Source organism: Choloepus didactylus, chromosome 10 (genome assembly GCF_015220235.1).
Source record: "Choloepus didactylus isolate mChoDid1 chromosome 10, mChoDid1.pri, whole genome shotgun sequence".
In the NCBI taxonomy this organism is placed as follows: domain Eukaryota; kingdom Metazoa; phylum Chordata; class Mammalia; order Pilosa; family Megalonychidae; genus Choloepus; species Choloepus didactylus.
This window is the reverse complement of record NC_051316.1, coordinates 22,783,750-22,809,145: the sequence shown is the minus strand read 5'-3', so window position 1 is coordinate 22,809,145 and position 25,396 is coordinate 22,783,750. Positions and strand designations below refer to the sequence as shown.

Here is a 25,396-nt window from a genome sequence, read left to right as displayed (position 1 = left end):
AGATGGTAACTAATCTGTTTCTGATGGGCTGTGTGGTGTGGCAAGTTTGATAACTACCAAGCTGATTGGATTTGCAAATTTAGGGCTAGATCTGAGGGCAACATAACCAAATGGGGACCTTTCTAAGGTGGTAGGTGGTCTAAGAAAGGAGGGTCAAGAGAAAGGGCAGAGATAGAGACTCAAAGAGAGATTCTTTTTGGCTATTTAGATATTGTTAAGTTGAAAACAGACTCTGAAAACCAAGGTGCAGAATAAGTTTGTTGAGCTAAGTGACATTGGTGGGAGTGTTAAGTTAAAAGAAAGTTACTTTTAGTTAAAAGAAAGTTATTGCTCAAAGAAAAGTGTCTGGGAAACAGTTTGTATAGCTACTTAGAACAAAGAAAGGGTGTGGGGGTATGGGGGTGGTGAGGCAAGGAGGAAGTGAGCTATGTGAGTTGTCAAGGGCAGGATGTCCTTGGTCATCCCAAGGACATGCCTGATAGGTTAGCAAGGACTTTTTGCCAAGGTGTTTATGTAGGAGTGGGCTTATCAGCGGCTGGCTGCCAGTGATCCTTGGCTCCGATCTCACATGGCAAGTCACATGGGGGTGTTTCCTGGTCTCTCCCTTCTCTTCTGTGTTTCACTGATTTCATAAATTTGCAAGGACTGTTTGCCAAGGTATTATGAAGGAATGGTGACTTTCTGGTATCAGAATGACTTGTTTATTACAATTTCTCCTTTTCCAGGAAGGCAGGGGTTTTAATTAGCTCCACAAAGGATTGTTGGTATGTCAGCCTGCTTCAGTTCCTTTTTGTTTCTTCTTTGTAGTTTCCTAAATAAAAAAATAGAAGTTTAAGCAAATTAAGATGATTAGTAAAGCTATTTACCATTCTAACTTCACAGTACATACTTGACAGATTATTGGTAAAACTTTAGATGAAGCTGTATGAAAGCAGAATTTTGAGACCTGTGAAGAGGGAATTCAGAAAATGGGGCCTTATTTGAATACTTTTCTCTGAAACAATGTGTTCAGTTCCCAGATGTTAGAATATGTATTCACCACTGACCCCATGGAAAGTGTGAAAGACAAAACAGAGATATTCAGATGGGTTTTTACCCTCATCTTTTAAAAATGCAAACTTCTTTTCCATTTCCTCACAAATAGGATTATTTCTTCAAGAAAGAATAAAATCATGACCCTCTTATACATACAAAATGAAGAATATGTGTCAAAAGATTTTATTTAACTCATTAATTAGTGAGAGAGCCAGTTTGGGAAAATAAGATCTCCTTCCGACCAGTGAAACCGTCACATAAAGGTAGAAAAGAATTTAGCAGTTTTATTACTGAATAAGCATTAAACCAGACTGTGAAGTGCATCACAGCCAGCCAATACATTGCAAAGACAGAAAGAAATCTTGCCCTTTCATGTAATCAAGCAGTACATGTTCTCAAGATAAAAGATAATTTGTCCACAAGAGGACTTGATTGTACCACTTACTATGTAAAGTATATCATACATTCACCTTATAGTTATGGGTGACCATCATTATTAACTATTTCCCTTTATCCAAGGAAAAATAAAACTTTATCCTGTGGCAAGCAGGTAGTTTTAACTTGGAATCAGGCACTTAAATTTCCACAGAGACCCAGTGATAGGGATGCTATCTTCATTGATGTTTACATTTCAAAGATAGGTCTCTAAGGCCCTCAAAAAAATTACACCTGTGTTGAGAAACTGGAAAAGGGCTTATTCAACTTTTTAAAAGTTCCACATACATCTCAAAGGGAAAGAGAATTTACAATTACATACTTGGTAAATGAAACTCTCTTAGAAAAAAGGAGGGTGGGTAAAAGTCTCTATCCCTTTTGGCACCTGATAAACTTCCTTTTTTTTTTTTTTTTTTGTATTTATCCTTACAACAATAAAACCAGTGCAAAGAAGAACTCAAAGTACCACACATTTATAGTTATATAAGGAATGCTGAAATGACATTACAAACAGATACAAATCTGCAAAACCTGTCAATATCAACAGAGAGAGGAAAATCAATTGCCCCTACCCTGTTTGCATGTTGTTCTAGTTTGCTAATGCTGCCAGAATGCAAAACACCAGAGACGGATTGGCTTTTATAAAAGGGGGTTTATTTGGTTACACAGTTACAGTCTTAAGGCCATAAAGTGTCCAAGGTAACACATCAGCAATTGGGTACCTTCACTGGAGGATGGCCAGTGGTGTCCGGGAAACCTCTGTTAGCTGGGAAGGCACATCGCTGGAGTCTGCTCCAAAGTTCTGGTTTCATAATGGCTTTCTCCCAGGATGTTCCTCTCTAGGCTGCAGTTCCTCAAAAATATCACTCTTAGTTGCACTTGGAATATTTGTCCTCTCTCAGCTTCTCCGGAGCAAGAGTCTTCTTTCAATGGCCATCTTCAAACTGTCTTTCATCTGTAGCTCCTGTGCTTTCTTCAAAGTGTCCCTCTTGGCTATAGCATCTTGTTCCTTCTGTCTGATCTTATATAGTGCCTAGTAATTTAATTCAGATTCACCCAATGGGCAGGCCAACACCTCCATGTAAAGTATCCAATCAGAGTCATCACCCACAGTTGGGTGGGGTGCATTTCCATGGAAACAATCTAATCCAAACGTTCCAACTTAATCCCCACTAATATCTGCCCCACAAGATTGCATCAAAGAACATGGCTTTTTCTGGGGAACATAAATATACAAACTGGTACACACCCCTATCTAATCAATTTATCATCCCATTAAAAAGATATTCAGTAATCTCTTTTGCCCATTTTAAAGACTACTGTCAATTCTTTTCCTGCAACAGTTAGATCAACTTTATTTGCCAATGTGTTGTGCATAGTCTGCATGTAAGGAAGTGCTGAGCAGGCATTCTCTCCACTTTGGCGTTGCACAAGAACCAGAATTAGGATAATTAAAAGCTATCGATAGCTTCAGGAATTTTAATGTTCATTTTAGGGCATGGATTTGTGAGAGTGCTATTTTTGCCTGTGCATGTAAAATGCTGTATATAATTCTTGACAAGGGATCACCTCCATGTAGAAGCATGGTTAAGATAACATCTATGTTTTGGGTAAGTGCTTTAGTAATTTAATAATTGCTCAATAAAATGTTTATAGATGCCTCTGTTTCTGCATTCTTTGTGTATTAACCATGGCCAAAGGCCAAATATGACCTAAACAGAGAAAAGGAAATTAAAAGAAATATATGTTTGGAAGATAAACATGAAAAAAAGTATGCAAAAGCCTTATTTCATTTGTTAAAATGTATTTTTAAAAACGGTATAATCTGGAATTCACGGAATTATAAAAAGAACATGTCGAAGATTTTATTTACCTCATTAGTTAACAAGGAAACCAGTTAGATGTTACAACAGGTTCAAACAGGAATTCAAAGAACCACATATATTTGAGCAGTAAGAATGCAGTAAATTTACAAATAAACGTAAACTTGGCTGAATCCCCAGGGAAGGGTGACAAGGATTAATTGTACATCCACCAGACAACTCATTTACATGTCTACGGACAATACTCATTTGCTTGCTTTCAATTATCTATCATTTATAGAATAATAAAATAACTCAAAGATGGTGGAAGGCACAGAGACCCATAGAATCTGATAATCCCAGAATTTGTCCTTAGACAGTGGCTAAATTTATCACTGAGGACAGCCAGTAATCTTCTTGGTCAATTTTTAAATCCAGTTTTTTTCTCTATACATTACTATTCCTTATATCTGTGTTTCTGCCTTATGTATCACTAATGGTTGAGGGAGAACTGAAATATTAATATTCATTTTAAATTTTTAAGTACTACATTCGAAATGCTAATAGTATATTAACTTTACACAAATGCATGTTTGGAAAGGAAGGAAATCAAACACAGGTCATTTTAATAATTTATAGGCTTCCCTAGACCATCATCTGAAATGTTAAATTTATAGAAATTTGCCATTAATCTAGAGTTCATTGTAATATATTTGACCCTTTCTGAAGCAGTGTTGTTCTGGGCCTAATTTGAAATATCTGTGCAATGTTAACTGAATAGGCCTCATGAAGCTCATTTCATGTTTAACCAAATTATCGGCATGTATCTTTGACATAGTACATAGTGAAAGAAAATACAGAATATTCCTATTGATTTTTATATATTTTAAATAATGTTTAATTTTACCGTAAAAAAACAATTCATTATGTTATCATATTACTTCACAAGATTAACTTCTTAGGTAATAATAAGAATCATGAATAATGTGAGCGTAAATATATTTTTTTTAAATAGTATACTAATGATAATAAACCTCCAGTTCTTTCCTAAGTATTTTCTTATCAAATATTAAATGATGTTTTTAAAAAGAGGGTAAAATCATAACTCTTATATGGAAAACAAATGAAAACATGTTGATGATTTTAATTAATTCATCAGCTAATTAAAAAAAAATAATAAGATGCTACAACCAGTTCAAAGGAAAATTCGAAGTATTCTACATAGATAAGCAGTGTTCTAGTTTGCTAATGCTGCCAGAATGCAAAACACCAGAAATGGATTGGCTTTTATAAAAGGGGGTTTATTTGGTTACATGGTTACAGTCTTAAGGCCATGAAGTGTTCAAGGTAACACATCAATAATCAGGTACCTTCACTGGAGGATGGCCAGTGGTGTCCAGAAAACCTCTGTTAGCTGGGAAGGCACGTGGCTGACATCTGCTCCAGAGTTCTGGTTTCAAAATGTCTTTCTGCCAGGACTTTCCTCTCTAGGCTTCAGCTTCTCTCCAGAATGTCACTCTTAGTTGCTCTTGGGGTGTTTGTCCTCTCTTAGCTTCTCCGGAGCGAAAGTCTGCTTTCAAAGGCCGTCTCCAAAATGTCTCTGTAAGCTGAACCTCCTCTCTCAGTTCCAGTGCATTCTTCAAAGTGTCCCTCTTGGCTGTAGCTCCTCTTCAAAATGTCACTCTCAGCTGCACTGAGTTACTTCTGTTTGTCAGCTCCTTTATATGGCTCCAGTGATTTAATTTAGACCCAGCCTGAATGGGTGGGGTAACACCTCCATGGAAATTACCCAATCAGAGTCATCACCCACAGTTGGGTGGAGCGCATCTCCATGGAAACACTCAAAGAATTACAATCTAGTCAACACTGATACATCTGCCCACACAAGATTGCATCAAAGATGATGGTGTTTTGGGGGACATAATACATTCAAACCAGCACAAGCAGATAAGGACTGCTGAAGTGAATTTACTGATAGAAGCAAAATAGATCAATAACCAGCTGCATTTGAGCAGTCACAACTAATCCGCATTTCTGTGGCCAAAATCATTTTGCATTATTGTCAGTTTTCTACAATTTACAGAATTATGAAATGGCTCAGACAGTGAAAGTCAAAGTTAATTGGGATGGGCACTCAGTAATCTCCTACCCCTCCATATTTCAAAGCACAATTATTCCTGATGTAATTTTACCATCTTGCTTTCCTGATTCTTTTGAAATTTTTCTTTTTGTTTGATTCAGTGAAACAAAGTAAATTCTGCATTAGTGCATTGATTGAATTGTGTTTTTTACCCCATTGGCAAAGACTTTTGACATGGATAGATTAAACTTGAAGTGTAACTTTAAATTTATCAGAATTTATTATAGTAACTCTTTAGAGGGGATAATCTTTTTATGCATGCATGATGGTCATAGTAAACTAAAACTTTTCATTAAAGAAAGATGGCTTAACTTTCCTCACAGTGACTGGAGATGTAAATTATAATATACATAAATGATTCAAATATTTTATCATTTAAAGTGAAATCAGTTAAAAATTGTGTTGAATATGTACGTAAATTGAGTTAAAAGCTGCAAAAATTCATGAGTTTTCATGCAATGTTTTAAAAAATGCTATGAAGCTTTGCGTGATGCTATTTAAAATTACCTTTACCTTTATTACTTCTACCAACTCCTCACTGATCTGCTCCCCACCAAGCTCTGCTCACTAACTATAGGATTTTCCCTGTCCTGTCCTTAAAGGCTTTGAATGTGTGATCCCTGCTATGGTTTTCAGCATTTCTACAGTCTTTGCGTAAAGAAGAAAACCAAGCATATAAACACATTTATCTCACTTTTGTGGCAAGGTCAGACAAAAGCAGAATTGCAGCATATGAAGGTTTTCTAAATTGTTCACTTAAAAGGGACTAGTTTAAAATGGCTACAGGGCCTGACAATATGGTTCTTTCGACTTACCCTGCTCAGGGGATGCCATTTTGATCCTCCTTCCTCAATTTGGCGATTGGAATGTTCCTACCTCACAGCTTATGAATGTTCCTACTACACAGCTTATGAACTGTTCTCTTTCTTAGACTCCTACTCCCTGTAAAGGGGATCAGTACTCATAGTTCCCGAATATAGTTTTGTCCTTGCAAGAACAACATGGAAACCTATATCTTTGGCTTAAGCAGTAGATCTAGCCTTGGAAAGGCAATATTTAGGTACACCCCAACTTCTTGTTGCCTCTTGAAATAATGGCATACATAGACCTGCCTTTTGCACCCCTGTGAAGAACTCTACTTAAACCCCAGACTTACATTTCTCCTATAGACATCTCTCTTATGGACTGATGGTCTACCACAGGAAGTGTCTACAGACATTTAGAACCATTATCAGAAGTTTATATTCTAGGAAACAGATGCTAAAAGTTTTCTTCCTACTGTGTTCTGTGGGCTTGTGTGGCTTGAGGGTTGTTCTGGGTTGCTAATGCTGCTGTTATGCAAAATACCAGAAATGGATTGGCTTTTATAAAGGGGGTTTATTTAGTTACAAAGCTATAGTCCTAAGGCCATAAAAGTGTACAAAAAGAGGCATCAACAATAGAGCACCTTCACTGGAGAACAGTGATGGCATCCAGAAAACCTCTGTCATCTGGGAAGGTACAGGCACATGGCTGGCGTCTGCTCCAGGGTTCCGGTTTCAAAATGGCTTTCTCCCAGGACATTTCTCTCTAGGCCTCTAGAAGTGTTCTTTCAGTTTCTTTCAGGCAAACTCTGGACCATCAAAAGTCTACCTTCAATGCCATCTCCAAAATGTCTCTCTTGGCTGCAGCACCGAGCTCCTTCTGTCAGAGCTCTTATAGGGCTCCAGTGATCTAATGAAGACCCATGCTGAATGGGTGGGGCCATACCTCCATGGAAATAATCTAATCAAAGGTATTACCCACATTTGGGTGGGTCACATCTCCATGGAAATGACCTAATCCAAAGATTCCAATCTAATCAACACTAATATTTCAGCCCCCACAAAATTGCATCAAAGAACATGGCATTTGGGGGAACATAATACATCCAAACTTGCACAAGCGTGGAGAAGAAAAAGAGAGAGGGAGAGAAAAACAGGGACAGAGAAAGTTGTGTGCAAAAGAGTGTGTCTATCCATCATCTATCATCTTTCTAGCTCTATTTATCCTACTCTTCTATTTTTAAGAAAAGATCCAGAACCTTCTTTCCCAAACTCCCCCATTGCCATCATGAACACTTTCTTTTACTTCTAGTGCTAATGGACATAAAGCAGGAAAGGGAATGAGAAGACGCCCCGCCTGTGTGGGCAAAGAGAAGAGCATGTGTTTTAGAGTCGGACAGACAAGCCCAGACTTGCCTCTGTGGTTTATTCAGCATGTTACCTTGGATAACTTGCTCTTCTTCCATTACCATCTTTTAAATGGGATGAAATGGACCAGTGCTTATAAAGGTGAAGTGGGGAGTAAATGATATAGGAAGTACGCCCATAACACAGTTCTGTCATGCAGTAATAATACAATAAAATTTGATGTTATTTTTATTCCCAAATCATTCCTTTCCCTAACTGTATAGGCAAATGGCATCAATTAAAACTTAAATTTGTGAATGTGTATTTCTGTCAAAAAACTGAATAAAACTTTGTGTTTGTAATAACCTAGCATACTGGATAAAGTCTTCATATAGAAGTGAAAAAAGATTTTCCTCTTCTCTCTCTTTTATCCTTCATTCTGGTTTCCATTACACACACACACATCTCTCTCTCTCTCTCTCTCTCTCTCTCTCTCTCCACACATGTCCACAATTTATGGTTGTCTTTCACTGATTTCATTTTCCCCAGGAGCTGGATTAAATGACGGGCAGTGGCATTCCGTGTCCTTATCTGCTGAAGGCAATCACCTGAGTGTGATGGTGGATGGTGAGCTTGCTTCTGCAGCCCATACTCTCCTGCTTAGACAGACTGATTCTGGTGACACCTATTATTTTGGAGGTAAGTGAAGGCAACCCAACTATTTTGGCAGGCAAACCATTTTTATCTTCCCTGTCCTGCAGTCTGGGTCTCTTGTCATATATTTTTGTAAAGTTACTACTAAGAAATGAATTATCTCTTTCAATAAACATAAATCCCTTTTGCTATTTTTAAAGAACACAAAAATATGACTCAATTGTTTTCTACCAATAGAAAAATAGCTATCTGCAGAAAGTTTCTTTACTATTTAAATTACCTCAAATTTTCACACATCGTTAACAGAAAACATATTTTACCTCATAGTTAAAAAGCAAATAACTGAAATCTTTCTAATTGCAGTTGAAAAGTCAGATACCACTCTGATTCTCTGATTATATTTTTCCTCTCTGGGACCGTTAGGTTCTTTCTGTCTCCAATGTTCTGAAATTTTATAATGATGGGCTTTTGTGTGAATATTTTTTTGATCCATTGTGCTGAGTTCTCAATTTGTATCAGATTAGAAACCCATGTTCTTTAGTCCTGTGAAATATTTTTTAATTATTTAACAGTTTTCTCCCCACAGTTTGTGTTCTCTCTTTGGGGAACTCCATTATTTAGATGCTGCATCTTCTGTTTTGGTCTTCTAATTTCTTCACTTTTCTCTCTTATTTTCCATCTCTTTGATGTTTGGCGTTGTTTTCTGGGACTTTTTTTTTAATTCTTTAGCCTCCATTTTACTCAGTTTTAACATATTTTTATTTTCTATGAATGTCTTTTTGAGACTTTTTTTCATTTCTAATAAGCATTTAATGTTACAGCTATCTCTCTGAACACTGCTTTAGCTACATTCCATGGATTTTGATATGCTATATTGTCATTTTTGTTCAGTTCAAAATATTTTTAAGGTCCCTTGTGATTTTTTTCTCTTTGATCCATAGGTTATTTAGATGTGTGATGTTTAATTTTTAAATATTTGGGACTTTTTCCAGATTAAAAAAAAGCAGATAAGTGAAATCTCTCAAATGTTAAATTTCATAATCATATTTTACAAAGATAAATGAATTTATACTTCTGTCAATTAGATTGTCAAAAACAAAATATATTTTCCAAATCATTGGCTTCCTGAAAATCTTACTTATGATGTAAGTCATACATTTCAATCCATAACTTTTGAATCATTACAACACAGTTCAGTTCATAGATAGATTAGGTAGATAGATAGATAGTTAGATAGGTAGATAATTTTAAAAATGGGAAAAATGGAACAGTAAATATGAAACTGGCTATAAAGAGCTTCCTGAACATTGGAAGTAAAAACAAAATAAAAAAAAAATGGGGAAAAAGCATATTAAATGAATCCACAGTGTAATTGGTATTATGTTAGACTTATGTATTAAAAAAAATGGAAACTAGGAAATTTGGGGATTGGAAAGGAAATTTGTCTTCTTTATTAGCCAAAACAATAACAATAAAACCCTGCCATGTGCCTAGAATAACTAGGAGTGGAAAGATGAGGCTGGTGTAACCTGAAAACTACAGCTAAGAGGCATGTCAGGAAACATATCACATCATGGCATGAATTCAAAGACATTACAGGCAGTCTGTTACAGTTCTGCCTATGATAAGAAGACAATCCTGCAGTCATCCTTGGGTAAGAAAACTTTCAATTAACTAGGGAGCTCCATGATGAATATAGGTATATTCAGCCACTTTTCACTACAAATTTAGAAAACACTCATCTTGGCACTTAGATAATCCAAATACTGTAATTCTTGCTAGAAAGCAATTTCTTTCCCTTCTTATATTAATTTACAGTCATATATAAGCAGACAGATCCAGTAGAAAAGACTTTTTGCATGCAATCCTATGCCTTGCATTCTGGTCCGTCAGTATTTGTTTTGAGTGTTTCACATGGACTTTGCACATTTCCAGTATATACAACCACACATATTCAAGGACCTCACTGAGCTCTCCTCTGGCACACAGTGTAAATTTAAATCTCCAGTTAGAAAACTAGATACCAGGTTACCCTTTGATCCAGCAATTTGACTTCTTCTAGGCAGACACAAAGTAATCCTGAAGAGTTCAAGGTTTTTTAAGATTTCAGTAAACTAATGTCTTAGTTTATCTTGAATTTAGGATAAGATGTACTAAAAAAAATGCTGCTTTACATTCCAACCTTCTCAAAAAATAAGTTCACTTATTCTTTTTTTTTTACTTTATTTATCAAAAAAATTTTAAAAACAAAACAAAACAAAAACAACATTTCAAACAAAACAAAACAAAGGAATAATAAAAACAAATAACCTAAAATAACTACATTGCTTCCAAAATGTTGCTACCATACCCCACAAAAAATTAACAAACCATAGTCATTCCTGAGCATTCCCATAACATTAAGATTACCCTCCATAACTTATCTGTTCTTATTATATTATCATTCCCCCTTCAGTAGTTGCTGTCTATCGCTAGGTCTCCTACATTCTACAATGTAAAACATTTATTTTACATTTTTCACCAAGTTCACTTTAGTGGTAACATACAACACCTCTCTTTTTTTTTTAATTCAGTTTTATTGAGATATATTCACATACCATACAATCATCCATGGTGTACAATCAACTGTTCATAGTACCATCATATAGTTGTGCATTCATCACCCCAATCCATTCTTGAACATTTTCCTTATACCAGAAAGAATCAGAATCAGAATAAAAAATAAAAATAAAAAAGAACACCCAAATCATCCTGCCCCATCCCACCCTACCTTTCATTTAGTTTCTGTCCCCATTTATCCACTCATCCATTCATATACTGGATAAAGGGAGTGTGATCCACAAGGTTTTCACAATCACACTGTCACCCCTTTTAATACACATTGTTATACAATCGTCTTCAAGAGTCAAGGCTACTGGTTTGGAGTTTGGTAGCTTCAGGTATTTACTTCTAGCTACTCCAATACATTAAAACCTAAAAAGTGTTATCTATACCAGAGTGACCTCTCGACTCCATTTGAAATCTCTCAGCCACTGAAGCTTTATTTCGTTTCATTTTGCATCCTCCTTTTGGTCAAGAAGATGTTCTCAATCCCATGATGCCGAGTCCAGATTCATCCCCGGGAGTCATATCCTGCGTTGCCAGGGAGATTTACACCCCTGGGAGTCAGGTCCCACGTGGGGGAAAGGCAGTGAGATCACCTGCCAAAGTGGCTTAGCTAGAGAGAGAGGGGGGGCCACATCCTAGCAACAGAGGCACTCAGTGGGGAGACTCTTAGGCACAGTTATAAGCAGGTTTAGCCTCTCCTTTGCAGTAACAAGCCTCATAGGGGCAAGGCCCAAGGCAGAGGGCTCAGCATGTCAAGCCATCAGTCCCCAGTGTTTGTGAGAACATCAGTAATAATCCAGGTAAGGAAGCCCAACACCTCCACATCCTCCCCCAGCTCCTCGGGGTGGGGGGGCAATATGTATTTTTATTCTCTGCCCAAATTACTTTCGGATGTGCTGCTATTTTACTCTAACCTATACGACCTACTGTATCTCACTTCCTATTCTAAGCTCCATGTAATTGTGGTGTTTGAACAAACTGACTGTAGAAGTTACATTGTTTAGAAAATATAGATCCTACACCAAATAAACATTTCTTCCCTTGGTCTCACATGGAAGTTGAAGTTTAAACACACAGTCAGTTTCAACCTTTACCCTTTGGCCCGATTTGCCCTAGTCTTAATGAGATCTGCTTCATTCATATCTCTAATTGAAGTCTAACACCTCTCTTTTTGTGCTTGGCTTATTTCACTCAGCATTATGTCTTCAAGGTTCACCCATGTTGTCGTATGTTTCATGACCTTGTTCCTTGTTACTGCCTCATAGTATTCCATCATGTGTATGCACCACATTTTGTTTATCCACTCATCTGTAGAAGGACATTTGGATTGTTTCCATGTCTTAGCAATTGTGAATAATGCCACTGTGAACATTGGTGTGCAAAAAATCTGCTCATGTCACTGCTTTCAGATTTTCTGGGTATATAACTAGAAGTGAGATTGCTGGATCAAAGGGTAACTCAATATCAAGTTTTCTAAGGAACTGCCAAAGTGTCTTCCACAGCAGCTGTACCATTTTACAGTCACACCAACAATGAATAAGAGTTCCAGTTTCTCCACATCCTCTCCAGCATTTGTAGTTTCCTGTTTATTTAATGACAGCCATTCTAATCGGTGTGCGATGATATCTCATTGTGGTCTTGATTTGCATTTCCCTAATAGCTAGTGAAGATGGACATTTTTTTCATGTGTTTTTTAGCCATTTGTATTTCTTCTTCAGAGAAATGTCTTTTCATATCTTTTGCCCATTTTATAATTGGGTTGTTTGTACGATTGTCATTGAGTTGTAGGATTTCTTTATATATGCAAGATATCATATATAAGTCTTTTATCAGATACATGGTTTCCAAATATTTTTTCCCATTGAATTGGCTGTCTTCACCTTTTTAACAAATTCCTTTGAGGTACAGAAGCTTTTAATTTTGAGGAGTTCCGATTTATCTATTTTTTCTCTCATTGCTTGTGCATTGGGTGTGAGGTCTAAGAAGCTACCTCCTAAAACAAGGTCTTGAAGATGTTTCCCTACATTATCTTCTAGGAGTTTAATGTTACTGTCTCTTATATTGAGGTCTTTGATCCACTTTGAGTTAATTGTTGTGTAGGGTGTGAGGTAGGGGTCCTCTTTCATTCTTTTGGAAATGGATATCCAGTTCTCCCAGCTCCATTTGTTGAAGAGACTGTTACATTCCAGTTCGGTGGGTCTGGGGGCCTTGTTCACTTATTCTTAGGAATAATAATCTGTCCAAGATTGTTAGTGATCTTAGAAATTTCATGTGCAGTCAAAGATGCTGAGTTTAGGGTTTCCAGGTATGAATACCCAGATATCCATGTGCCTGCTGTCAACCATATGTCATATTGACAAGAAATTATCTCTAACAGAATTTCTTTCAAACAAAGCTAAAGAGAACTGTAAACTAAACAGGATGATCCCTATAAGGATGATGGCTAAAATCTGTATGACAGAAAATGGTAGAGATTGCTTTATTTTGGGGATTGCTAGCTCAGATGAAATAGGCCAAGAAAGAAATTACTGAAATAAACAGTAGGACATTTGAAGCTTGATACTCTTTGAGAATGTATGTATTCATATACATTCCTACTTCCTTTAGCAAATAAGTGATGCTTCTGAAAAACAGGATAAATAAAAATAAATAACATTCCATGAAAGAATATGAAACATTCTGTGGGAAGCAGATGCCCTTAGGGCAAAGATACCTTAATCCCTGGTACTTCTAAAAATGTAACATGGCCAAGGGACTCTGAAGATGTAATTAAGGTTACAAACTTTAAAATAGGGAGAGGATCCTGAATTATCCAGGTGGACCCAATGTAGTCACCTGAGCCCTTGTGAGCAGCGATTTTAGTCTGGTTGGAGTCAGAAGAGATGCAGAGGACAGATGGGGCTGAAGGGGAAGTCGGAGAGATTCAAAGCATGAGAAAAACTTTGCCACTGTTGCTGGCTTTGAAGATAATGGAGACAATGTAGAGAGGAGCGCAGGCAGCCTTGAGAGCAGAGAATGGCCCCCAGCTGACAGTTGGTAAGGAAAGGCTTACCTCAGTCCTACAACCACAAGGAACTGAATTCTGAATAACCTTGGAGGGATCTCACCCTCACTTCTGATCTACATACCTGTGAAACAAAAAATGGGTGTTGTTTTGTGCCTCTAATTTTGTGTTAACTTGTATGGCAACAAAAAACTGATACACTTCCCAACCTCCATCTGAACCTCCATTTGTGTACATTCCCATTCAGTTCAAAACAATTGCACAATAGCCAAAGAGAAAGGCTCTTTTCAAACATGCATCAAACATATGCCAGAAAACATACACAGGAGGCTAGTTTAACAGAAAGCCAAAGTTCCAGAGACAATTTCTTTTTTTCTTTTTTGATTATTTGCATACACAGAGCTAATGTAACATAAACTATCATGAACCACACAGGGGACAAAGTAATAGAAATTGTAAGGCTGATCTATGACTCTATCTGACCAGTTAATAGAGATGAAATAAGACCTGACATACTCTATGATTCCAAAGTTCCCTTTGATAAATACCCATACCCTGTTTGAAATACACACAGAAGGCAAATTTGCAGGCACACAGGTAAAAATATACTTGCTTCAAAGATTATAGATTAAAATCAACAGCTGCCTTCAGGCTTTCCATTCAGCAGTTTGTTCTTTAACACTTTTGTTTCTTTAGCATTTTCATCATGAACTATACCTCAGACCAAGATATATGTTGCTGGAATAAAGAAAGATAGATGTGTTTAAAATGTGTTTCCTTCATAAGCAAATATTTATGGTTATACACCCATTACCATTATGGTTATACACCCATTACCAGGCCACAGTGGCACGGTTCGGGTTGGGGGGTGGGCCACCTGATAATGTTGGTTTTTGCTTTCCTCTCCACTTTCCGAATCAGTGCATGGTTTCTGACTTATTCTGAGGAGTACAATGGATGATAGATAGATAGATAGAAATTAAACATCTGATTAATTATATAATTAATATAATTTATTGATATAATTTATATATTATGTTTATATAATTGATGTGTATATAAAAGATAGAAATTAAACACCTGATTAATTATATAATAATATAATTTATAGATTAATTTATATATTATGTTTATGTAATTGATATATATATATAAAATATAAATTAAACAACTGATAGCTAAAGTTAAAAAAAAAAAACAACAAAATAAAACAAGCAGCCAGCTTCTGTGTGAGAGTAAGAGGAGGTGGAAGATAAGACGAGCCATTTACAGGCATCATAATCCTGTTATAATACTAAGGTCGATTGAGTTATGCATGCCAGAAAAAACATGTTCTTATCTTAATGTCTCAATCCTGTGGATGTGAACCCATTGTAAATAGGACCTTTTAGAAATTTTCTTTTTTTAATTTGATATGTGGCCACTGAATCAGGATGGGTCTTAAACCTATTACTGGAGGCTTTATAGAGAGAAAGCCACAGGGAGGAGCTGGAAGCTGGAAGACAGGGAACTGGGCCCGGTGGGTTGCAAGAAAAAGTTGCCTCCTAAATTCTTTTAGGATTTTGGAGAATTTTTTCACAGTAATAAGCTCTGGGTTGCTCTTTGGGCTTCTCAAAAGGGAAAAGTTCAACTCGAAAATTGGGAACTATTAAGTATTCCAGCCATGTTGCAGACCTAGTTGGATAGTTGTATCTCAAAAAGTAGGTGAGAAATGGTGTCCTCATTTTCCCAGGTTGTCAAATACTAATGAGAGATGAGCTCAGTTATGTGCCAAAATTCACTTTTATACTAGTTTTTCAGTGCTTTCATATTCATAACTTAAAAACATATTTACAAACACTACTGTAACTTCAGTGGAACTGAATTGTGTGATTGAAGCTTTTTTGCTTATTATAGTATTTATTTCACTACTTAATTCAGTAAATATATAAAAGTAGCCTCCAATTTATTTTTATATTATTTTACATGTTTTTACCTGCAGTTGTATATGTGAATTTACATTGGTAATTAAGATGCAATGCTAAGGATCAATAAACTGTCACTGAACAAGCCAAAAAAAAAAAAAAAAGAAAGAAAGAAAGAGAAAAGAAAGAAAGAAAGCCAAAGAACCCAGAGTTTGCCAGTCAGCCAGAACACTACTGACCCTGGGAGGAAGCCAGCCTTCTAGCCTCTGAAACTAGGACCCAATAAATTCTTGTTGGTTAAGCCAACCCATTGTGTGGTTTAGTCATAGCAGCCTGGAAACTAAAACATACCCTCTCTTATAAGAACTGCTGCACTGGTTTTACTCTTTGATGCAGGAACCAGAAGCCATCCAAATATTCCAAGGTGATTTATTTGAAACACTGAGCCTCTTAACATTTGATTTAGAATCTTCCTATGTTGCTATTTAAAATACTGACTGCAGCATCTTTTTAGGCATCTGTCTTCTCAGTCTACCATTTTGAATGATAAGGGACCTCCCAGCCCTTCCTGCTACAAACCCTGGCTCTACAACAGACTTCAATCCACTCTGCAATTGACTGTTTCTGGAGACCCCAAAAAAGTCATTTCAACTGGTGCAATCTTGTCTTCAAAAGAAACGTTTTCATGCCTATTTCCTTTTCTTTGAATTGGAGATTACTTACTTTTTTACATAAGAATTTTTTAAAAGGCAGATTCTGGAGTTTCCAAAATGTGCAATTATGTATCACAAAACTGAGGTTGCCAAACTTTCTCTCCAAGGAATATTCCACTTGAGGGAATGGGTTCACTTGACTTGCTCTTATGAGAACAATGGGAGGTGATCACCAACCCTAGCCCTCCTCCCCTTGCCCAGTTAGCTGGTTAGAGCACCCCATGGGTTCTCCCCTCACCCCAGTGCACCTTGGAGCAGGGAAGAAACAGCTCTGGGCAGCAACTGGGCCACCACTTGCTTCCCCATACCCTCTGCCCCCAGTACTCGGCCCCATAGCTGTTACTTCTCCTTCCATCCCTTTATTTATAACGGGGATGTTGGATGAGAAGTGTGTGAATTGTCAACTATGGCCCAAAAGATATGTCTACCGGGTAGGCTTAATTAAAGCATTGTATATTGGGACTGGCTTTAAATGCAGCAGCCTTTATGGATCTTTGCTCTATAGAATTGTCACAGTCTGAACGATCACTGTTACCTTTTCTTCTGTTTTATGTGCTGGTGTTTTTCACATAGTGCAGGTATTCTCCGGAACTTTGGCTCCTCTAGAGCATCTTATTGATTTCCCGTTGCCTAATAAAGAAAGGTCAAGTGTTGCCCAAAGTGACTAATTCTATAACTTAATTGGTTATTCCAACTTGTTCTTACTGCCAAGTGATAACGCAGTGAAATTTTTTACTAAGTCGCGGAGGGCATGACTTTCCCTGTATAATAATAAACAGAACATTTGTCTGCTCCTTGGTTGAGCACAACTAGGAAACTGTGGGTGTTCAAGTGAAAAGTCTTCTGCCACTAGAAATGTCATTTAGCTCTGTCAATAAGACATGTTTGCCAAGCAGTGCTTGAGTTGCTTCCTGATATTTTTATAGCTTTGCATTTTACTACTTGTTTCTTTCTAGAATTATTTTGAAATTATGGTGTTATGCTATCAGGAAAGTAAAATCCCTCCCTAAAATGGACTGTAAACACAGATTATGACTCTGTTTATCTAAGCATTGAAAATCATTCAGAGCAACCGTTACTGGGAAATGAAGAATGACAATTTTCAACATTGTGATTCTTTCTTTCATTCATATTCTGAGTCTGTGCATGTCTGCCTACTATTGTTTTAAAACCTTGACACATAGGAAAGCCTTAGGTGCAAATTATTTTAAACATAAATAAGGCAATTTATCCAAGAGCTGTCATTTCAAAAGTAAAAAATGGGGAAGCACTGAAAAGGATAAGAAAGAAAGTTCCAGCCATTTTAAAAATATACCAAATAGACTATGGAAAATTACCTGCCCAATTTTGAATGTAGTATCTTCTCTTAAGTTTTAATATTCTACATATCAGAATTAATAATGTCCAATTGTTTGAGAGCACATTCCATAAATATATACATGCTAATGTAATAAACGCTCTTGTTATTTTTATTCATACGATGATCTTATTTGCACAGTAAAAAAGATAATATGTGTACATTTAGGAAGGTAGTACTAATAATTTTATAAAATATGCATATGCCACATGATGGTTAGGTTCATGTGTCAACTTGGCCAGGTGATGGTACCCAGGTGTCTGGTCAAGCAAGCACTGGCCTAACTGTTACTGCAAGGATATTTGTGGCTGGTTAATAAACCAGAAGGCTGGTTTATTAAATCATCAGTCAGTTGACTGCGACTGTGACTGATTACATCAACAAAGGGTATGTCTTTCACAATGAGAGAATGCAATCAGCTGGATTTAATCCAATCAGTTGAAGATTTTTAAGCGAGACAGAGAGAGGACCTTCACTTCTTCTTCAGCTAAGAAGTTGAAGTTGCCAGTTCATTTCCTGAGGAGTTCATTGGACACATTCATTGAAGTTGCCAGTTCACTGCCTGAGGAATTCATCAAACATCTTCATTGGAGTTGCCAGTTTGCTGCCTGCCCTATGGAATTTGTACTCATACATACCCACAGTTATGTGATACACTTTTATAAAATCTTATATATATAGATATCTCTTGTTGATTCTGTTTCCCTTGAGAACCCTGATTAACACAACTTGGTACCAAGAGTGGAGTGGTTCGTGAGAAACAGATCTTAAATGGGCTTTTACAATTGGTTTTTTACTCTGAGTGGATTCAAAGGCATTGATGACTACATTTCCAATAATCAAGATGGCACTGAGTCCATGGCATGAGTTGGCAATGGAGATATGCAAAATATCACTGTTTGATTCCCTTAATCAAACTCATGTACGAAGGAAGGCTCTGGGTGACAGGTTACAGAGTTTTTGACACCTTAACAGACTTTTGTAGAGTTAGGAGGTGTAATGATGTTGGCTGGTTGCTCTTAGATACACTGGGTAAAGTTATGTGAGAAAGGGAGAAGCTAAAGGTTTCAAATTTAAAACTTTAGCACTGTATGACAGATGTAAAGATTTCTATGTGTGCCCTGAAAGAAAATCTTATTTCCTGTGGCCACAGACTTGAGATTTCTGAAAAACAGACACAGCGTCTCATTGTGTGAGAAGCCGATTTACAACGTAAACTAAAATCTCAACCTTGCAGGGTGTCTGCTGTTAAAGTAAAGGCATTGATTGGAAAAGAACGGGATCCTGAAACTTGGAATGGGGACATATGGATTGATAATAATGGCAGTGAGGTCATTGGGACCCTGGATTCTGCTAGTTTTTGTTAGATATACCTGTAGTGGACTGCCCTGAGGAGACAGCTACCCAACCTCCACCTAAAGAGATTAATCCTTCAGTGCCTGCTAAACTTGTAATCACCTCCCCTGAGGAAGCAGTCCTCACTACTCTGTCTGGAGAGATTAGCACTGTTTCACTAGATGAAACTTCAATAGAATGTCCTGAGGTAAATGGTTTGAAGGATACTTCTAATTCTTTTCATGACCCACCCCTACCACCAGTCTTTGCTCCAAGACCTATTACTAGACTAAAGTCCCAACAGGCCCTGAAGGGTGAGGTACAAAGTGTGACCCATGAGGAAGTATGCTATACTTCAAAAGAACTGTATGAGTTTTCCAACTTATACAGACAGAAATCAGGGGAATATGTGTGGGAATGGATATTAAGGGTGTGGGATAATGGTGAAAGGAATATAAAGTTGGATGAGCCTGAATTTACTGATATAGTCCCACTAAGCAGGAATTCTGCATTCAGTATTGTAGCTTAAGGGGTTAGAAAGGGCATTAATAGTTTGTTTGGGTGGTTGGCTGAAACATGGATGAAAAGGTGGCTGACATTACCTGAGGTCGAAATGCCAGAACTGCCCTGGTATAATGTAGAGGAGGAGATCAAAAGGCTTAGAGAAATTGGAATGTTAGAGTGGATTTATCATGGAAGACCTGCTCACATACCCCTGGATGTCCAGAGGACACACCTTTTACCAGGACTGTGAGGAATAAATTTATGAGACTAGCTCCATTATCCCTGAAGAGCTCTGTAGTTGTGTTTCTGTGTAGGTCAGATATTACTGTGGGAACTGGTGTCACTGAGCTGGAATTCTTAAACACAATGGGGATAATCAGATCCTGAGTCAGCAGAAGCCATGTGGCAGCAGTTAATTGTCAAAGACAAGGTGGCCATGGCTATAGGCTCAAGGCAGCTGTCAAAATAATCTGACTCGCAAAGACTTATGATGTTGGTTAGTAGATCATGGAGTACCTAGCAGTAAAATAGATGGGCAGTCTACTAAATTCTTGTTTGCGCTGTATAAGCAGAATTCTAGGTCAAGTGAACAAAAGTCTACCTTGAATTACAAAAACAGAGAGTCATGGTCTCTTAATCAATTCCCAGACTTGAGACAGTTTACAGATCCAGAGCCCCTTAATGAGGGGAAGGCCGGGTACCCTTGTAGAAGGACCCTGTTACACTGCCAAAAATTATACCGTTAATCTTCCTCCCAGTCTTCCCCAGGGGGACCTATGGCCGTTTACCAGAGTAACTGTGCATTGGGGAATAGGAAATGATCAAATATTTTGGGGATTATTAGACAGTGGTTCAGAAGTGACATTAATTCCAGGAGACCCAAAACATCACTCTGGTCCACCAGTCAGAGTTGGGGCTTATGGAAATCAGGTGATCTTAGCTCAAGTCCATCTCACAGTGGGTCCAGTGGGTCCCCAGACCCATTCTTTGGTTATTTCCCCAGTTCCAGAATGCATAATTGGAATACACATACTCAGCAACTGGCAGAATCCTCATATTGGTTCCCTGACTCATGGAGTGAGGGCTATTGTGGTAGGAAAGGCCACTAGAACTGCCCCTGCCTAGCAAACTAGTAAACCAGAAGCAATACCAGATTCCTGGAAGGATTGCAGAGATTAGTGCCACTCTTAAGAACTTGAAGGGTGCAGGGGTGATGATTCCCACCACATCCCCATTCAGCCCTCCTGTTTGGCCTGTGCAGAAAACAGATGGGTCTTGGAGGATGGTGGTGGATTATCATAAGCTTAACCAGGTCATGACTCCAATTGCAGCTGCTGTGCCAGATGTGGTATCATTGCTTGAGCAAATCACCACATCCCTTGGTACCTGGTATGCAGCTATTGATCTGGCAAATGCTTTTTTCTCAATAGCTGTTAGTAAAGACCACCAGAAAACAGTTTGCATTCAGCTGGCAAGGCCAGCAGTTTACATTCACTGTGCTACCTCAGGGGTGTATCAACTCTCCAGCCCTATGTCACAATATTGTCCTCAGGGGTCTTGATCATTTCTCCCTCCCACAAGACATCACACTGGTCCATTATATTGATGATATCATGTTAATTGGACCTAGTGAGCAAGAAGTAGCAACTACTCTATATTTGTTGGTAAGGAATTTGCATGGCAGAGGATGGGAGAAATCCACCAAAAATAGAGGGGGCCTTCCACCTCAGTAAAATTTCTAGGTGTCCAGTGGTGTGGGGCATGCTGAGATATCCATTCTAAGATGAAGGATAAGCTGTTGCATGTGGCCCCTCCTACAACCAAAAAAGAGGCACAACACTTAGCTGGCCTCTTTGGATTTTGGAGACAACATATTCCTCATTTGGATGTGCTCCTCCGGCCCATTTGCCTAGTGACCAGAAAAGCTTCTAGTTTTGAGTGGGGACTGAAACAGGATGAGACTCTGCCACAGGTCCAGGCTGCTGTGCAAGCTGCTCTGCCTCTTGGACCCTGTGATCCAGCTGATCCAACAGTGCTGGAAGTGTCAGGGGCAAATAGAGATGCTGTTTGGAGCCTTTGGCAGACTCCTATTGGAGAATCACAATGCAGGCCCTTAGGATTTTGGAGTAAAGCCTACCATCCTCTGCAGATAACTACTCTCCATTTGATAAACAGCTTTTGGCCTGCTATTGGTCCTTAGTAGAGACAAAATGCTTAACCATGGGCCACCAAGTTACCATGAGACCTGAGTTACCTATCATGAGCTGGGTGTTGCCTGACCCACCAAGCCATAAAGTTGTGCGTGCACAGCAGCATTCCATCATAAAATGGAAATGGTATATACAAGATAGAGCTTGAGCGCATCCTGAAGGCACAAGTAAGTTACATGAGGAAGTGGCCCAAATGCCCATGGCCCCCACTTCTGCCACATTACCTTCTCTTTCTCAGCCCACAGTTATGGTGTCTTGGGGAGTTCCTTACAATCAGTTGACCAAGGAAGAGAAAACTCGGGCCTGGTTTACAGATGGTTCTGCACTGCAGCCCCTTTCTGGAATGTCCCTGAAGGACAGTGGTGAGGGGAAATACTCTCAGTGGGCAGAACTTTGAGCAGTGCACCTGGTTGTTCACTTTGCTTGGAAGGAGAACTGGCCAGAGTGTGTTTGTATACTGATTCATGGGCTGTTGCTAATGGGTTGGCTGAATGGTCAGGGACTTGAAGGAACATGATTGGAAGATTGGTGACAAAGAAGTCCGGGGAAGGGGTATGTGGATAGATCTTTCTGAGTGGGCAAAAAACATGAAGATATGTGTGTCCCATGTGAATGCTCACCAGAGGGTGACTTCAGCAGAAGAAGATTTTAATAATCAAGTAGATAAGATGACCTGTTTGGTGGATACCAATCAGCCTCTTTCCCCAGCCATTCGTGTCATTGCCCAATGGGCTCATGAGCAAAGTGGTCATGGTGGTAGGGATGGAGGTTATGCATGGGCTCAGCAACATGGACTTCCACTTACCAAGGCTGACCTGGCCACAGCCACTGCTGATTGCCCAGTTTGCCAGCAGCCAAGACCCACACTCAGTCCCCGATATGGTCAGCCTGCTACCTGGTGGCAGGTTGATTACATTGGACCAATTCATCATGGAAGGGGCAGCGATTTGTTCTTACTGGAATAGACAGATACTCCAGATATGGGTTTGCCTTCCCTGCACAAAATGCTTCTGCCAAAACTATCATCTGTGGACTTACAAAATGCCTTACCTACCATCATAGTATTCCATACAACATTGCTTCTGACCAAGGAACCCACTTCACAGCAAATACACTGAGGGAATGGGCACATGCTCATGGAATCCTCTGGTCTTACCATGTTCCCTGTCATCCAGAGGCAGCTGGGTTGAAAGAATGGTAGAATGGCCTGTTGAAGACTCAATTATGGAGCCAACCGGGAGGCAATACCTTGCAGGGTTGGGGAAGTGTTCTCCAGTAGGCTGTGTATGCTCTGAATCAGTGTCCACTCTATGGTGCTGTTTCTCCCATAGCCAGGATTCACCGGTCGAGGAATCAAGGGGTGGAAACATTAGTGGCACCACTCACTGTCACTCCTAGTGATCCACTAGGAAACTTTTTGCTTCCTGCCCCGGCAGGCTTAAGCTCTGCTGGTCTACAAGTCTTAGTTCCGAAAGGAGGAGTGCTTCCACCAGGAAACACAACAATAATCCCATTGAACTGGAAGTTAAGACTGCCACCTGGCCACTTTGGGCTTCTTATGCCTTTGAATCAACAGGCAAGGAATGGGGTTACTGTACTGACTGGGGTGATTGATCCTGACTATTAAGAGGAAATAGCACTGCAACTACACAATGGAGGTAAAGAAGAGTTTTCCTGGAATACAGGAAATCCCCTAGGGCATCTCTTAGTACTATCATGCCTTGTGTTTAAAGTCAATGGAAAACTGCAATAACCCAATCCAGAGAGGACTACCAATGGCCAAGAAACTTCAGGAATGAAGGTTTTGGGTCACCCCATCAGGCAAAGAACCATGGCCAGCTGAAGTGCTTGCTGAGGGTAAAGGGAATATGGAATGTGTAGTGGAAGAAGGTAGTGATAAATATGAACTATGACCACAAGACCAGTTACGGAAATAAGGATTATGATAGCATGAATATTTCCTCCTTGTTTTGTTATGATATTTTAGTTAAAGGAAATCAATTTTAAGAGTTAATGTCACCCAAGGGCTTGCACCCTATTCTGGAGAGATTTAGTGCGTTTCCAGTTGTACGCAGAACAGTGGAGTATTGTTAGGTGAAATATATATCTGTTATTGTTCTCTACTTAGAGATAAAGTATGGCTTAAGGTGATGTGTATAACTGCCAAGTTGACAAAGGGTGGACTGTAATGGTTATGTTCATGTGTCAACTTGGCCAAGTGATGGTACCCAGGTGTCTGGTCAGGCAAACACTGGCCTGTTACTGCAAGGATATTTGTGGCTAGTTAATAAACCAGAAGGCTGGTTTATTAAATCATCAGTCAATTGGTTGCAGCTGTGACTGATTACATAAACAAAGGGCATGTCTTTCACAATGAGAGAATGCAATCAGCTGGATTTAATCTGATCAGATGAAGATTTTTAAGCAAGACAGATAGAAGACCTTTACTTCTTCTTTGACTAACAAGCGAAGTGTTTCCTGAGGAGTACATCAAGCACCTTCAAGTACAGTTCACTGCCTGAGGAGTTCATCAAGCACCTTCATTAGAGTTGCCAGTTTGCTGCCTGCCCTATGGAATTTGGACTTGTGCATACCCACAGTTGCGTGAGACACTTTTATAAAATCTTGTATTTATAGATTTCTCTTGTTGATTCTGTTTTCCTAGAGAACCATAATGTATACCTTTAGATGAATAGACCATATTTTATTTATCAACTGTCCCATATAATATTGTTAAAAAATATTTTTTCCTTTCATTTTTTTTATAAAACTACTTTTATAGATATTCTTAAACATGTCTCATGTTTTTCAGTGATTTTTGCAGTTTCTATCTGAGTGCCTATGTAACTGAATTTACCCATTTGTATAGTATACTTTGGGAAACAACAGCTCTAACCTCCATTTTTAGCAACATGAGCTGATTAAGTTGAACTGATGCACATGAACCCTAAATAGTCAGATCAGTTCTATACATCAGAAATAGCCTTTTGTTCAGCTAATATTCATTATCCAGTTCAGAATGTTAACGATAACATGGCCCAAATTCTTCCTTTTGAATACTGTGCAATGAAAGTGACATAGTAAGTCTCTTTTCTATTTCTTAACAAATTTAGTTCCTGTAATAATTCTGTTAATACAGTTTCCTTAAAAACATAGCATCAGTAAGAGTCAAATAAGTGAACTCAAAGAGTTTTAATTGATCCTCTAATAAAGTCTTAATGACGAGTTTGTTTTAGTGTTATGTTTCTTCCTTTTCCATTGTCGTTTTATATTGGCACAGAGAAAATGGGCTTGATGGATAAAGTCCAAAGTACTTTATTCCTTACTGGCTTAAAAATTTAGAATGTCCTGAATATGCTCATCTGCAGATAGCAATTGCATTCTTACAATTTAATTTCTACCATTGATTGAAACTAATTTAGTTGACTGTGCATTTTAAATCAATGTAAGGGCAATCTTTTTCAGAAAGGAGAAATATGGACTATTTTTTTAAAATAAAGTAATACAACACACAAATGGGTGGAAAAACCTACCAATTTCCTGATG

The 25,396-nt window shown here is 38.4% G+C and overlaps 1 protein-coding gene across 1 annotated transcript in view; it reads left to right on the top strand.

The window, feature by feature from the left end:
* The window catches only part of LOC119505499 (contactin-associated protein-like 3), a 249,225-nt gene that overhangs the window by 146,289 nt on the left and 77,540 nt on the right, over positions 1-25,396 (top strand). Inside the window, exon 9 of the mRNA XM_037798314.1 lies at positions 8,112-8,261. Coding sequence (XP_037654242.1) covers positions 8,112-8,261 — 150 coding nt within the window. The remainder of the gene's footprint in view (positions 1-8,111; positions 8,262-25,396) is intronic.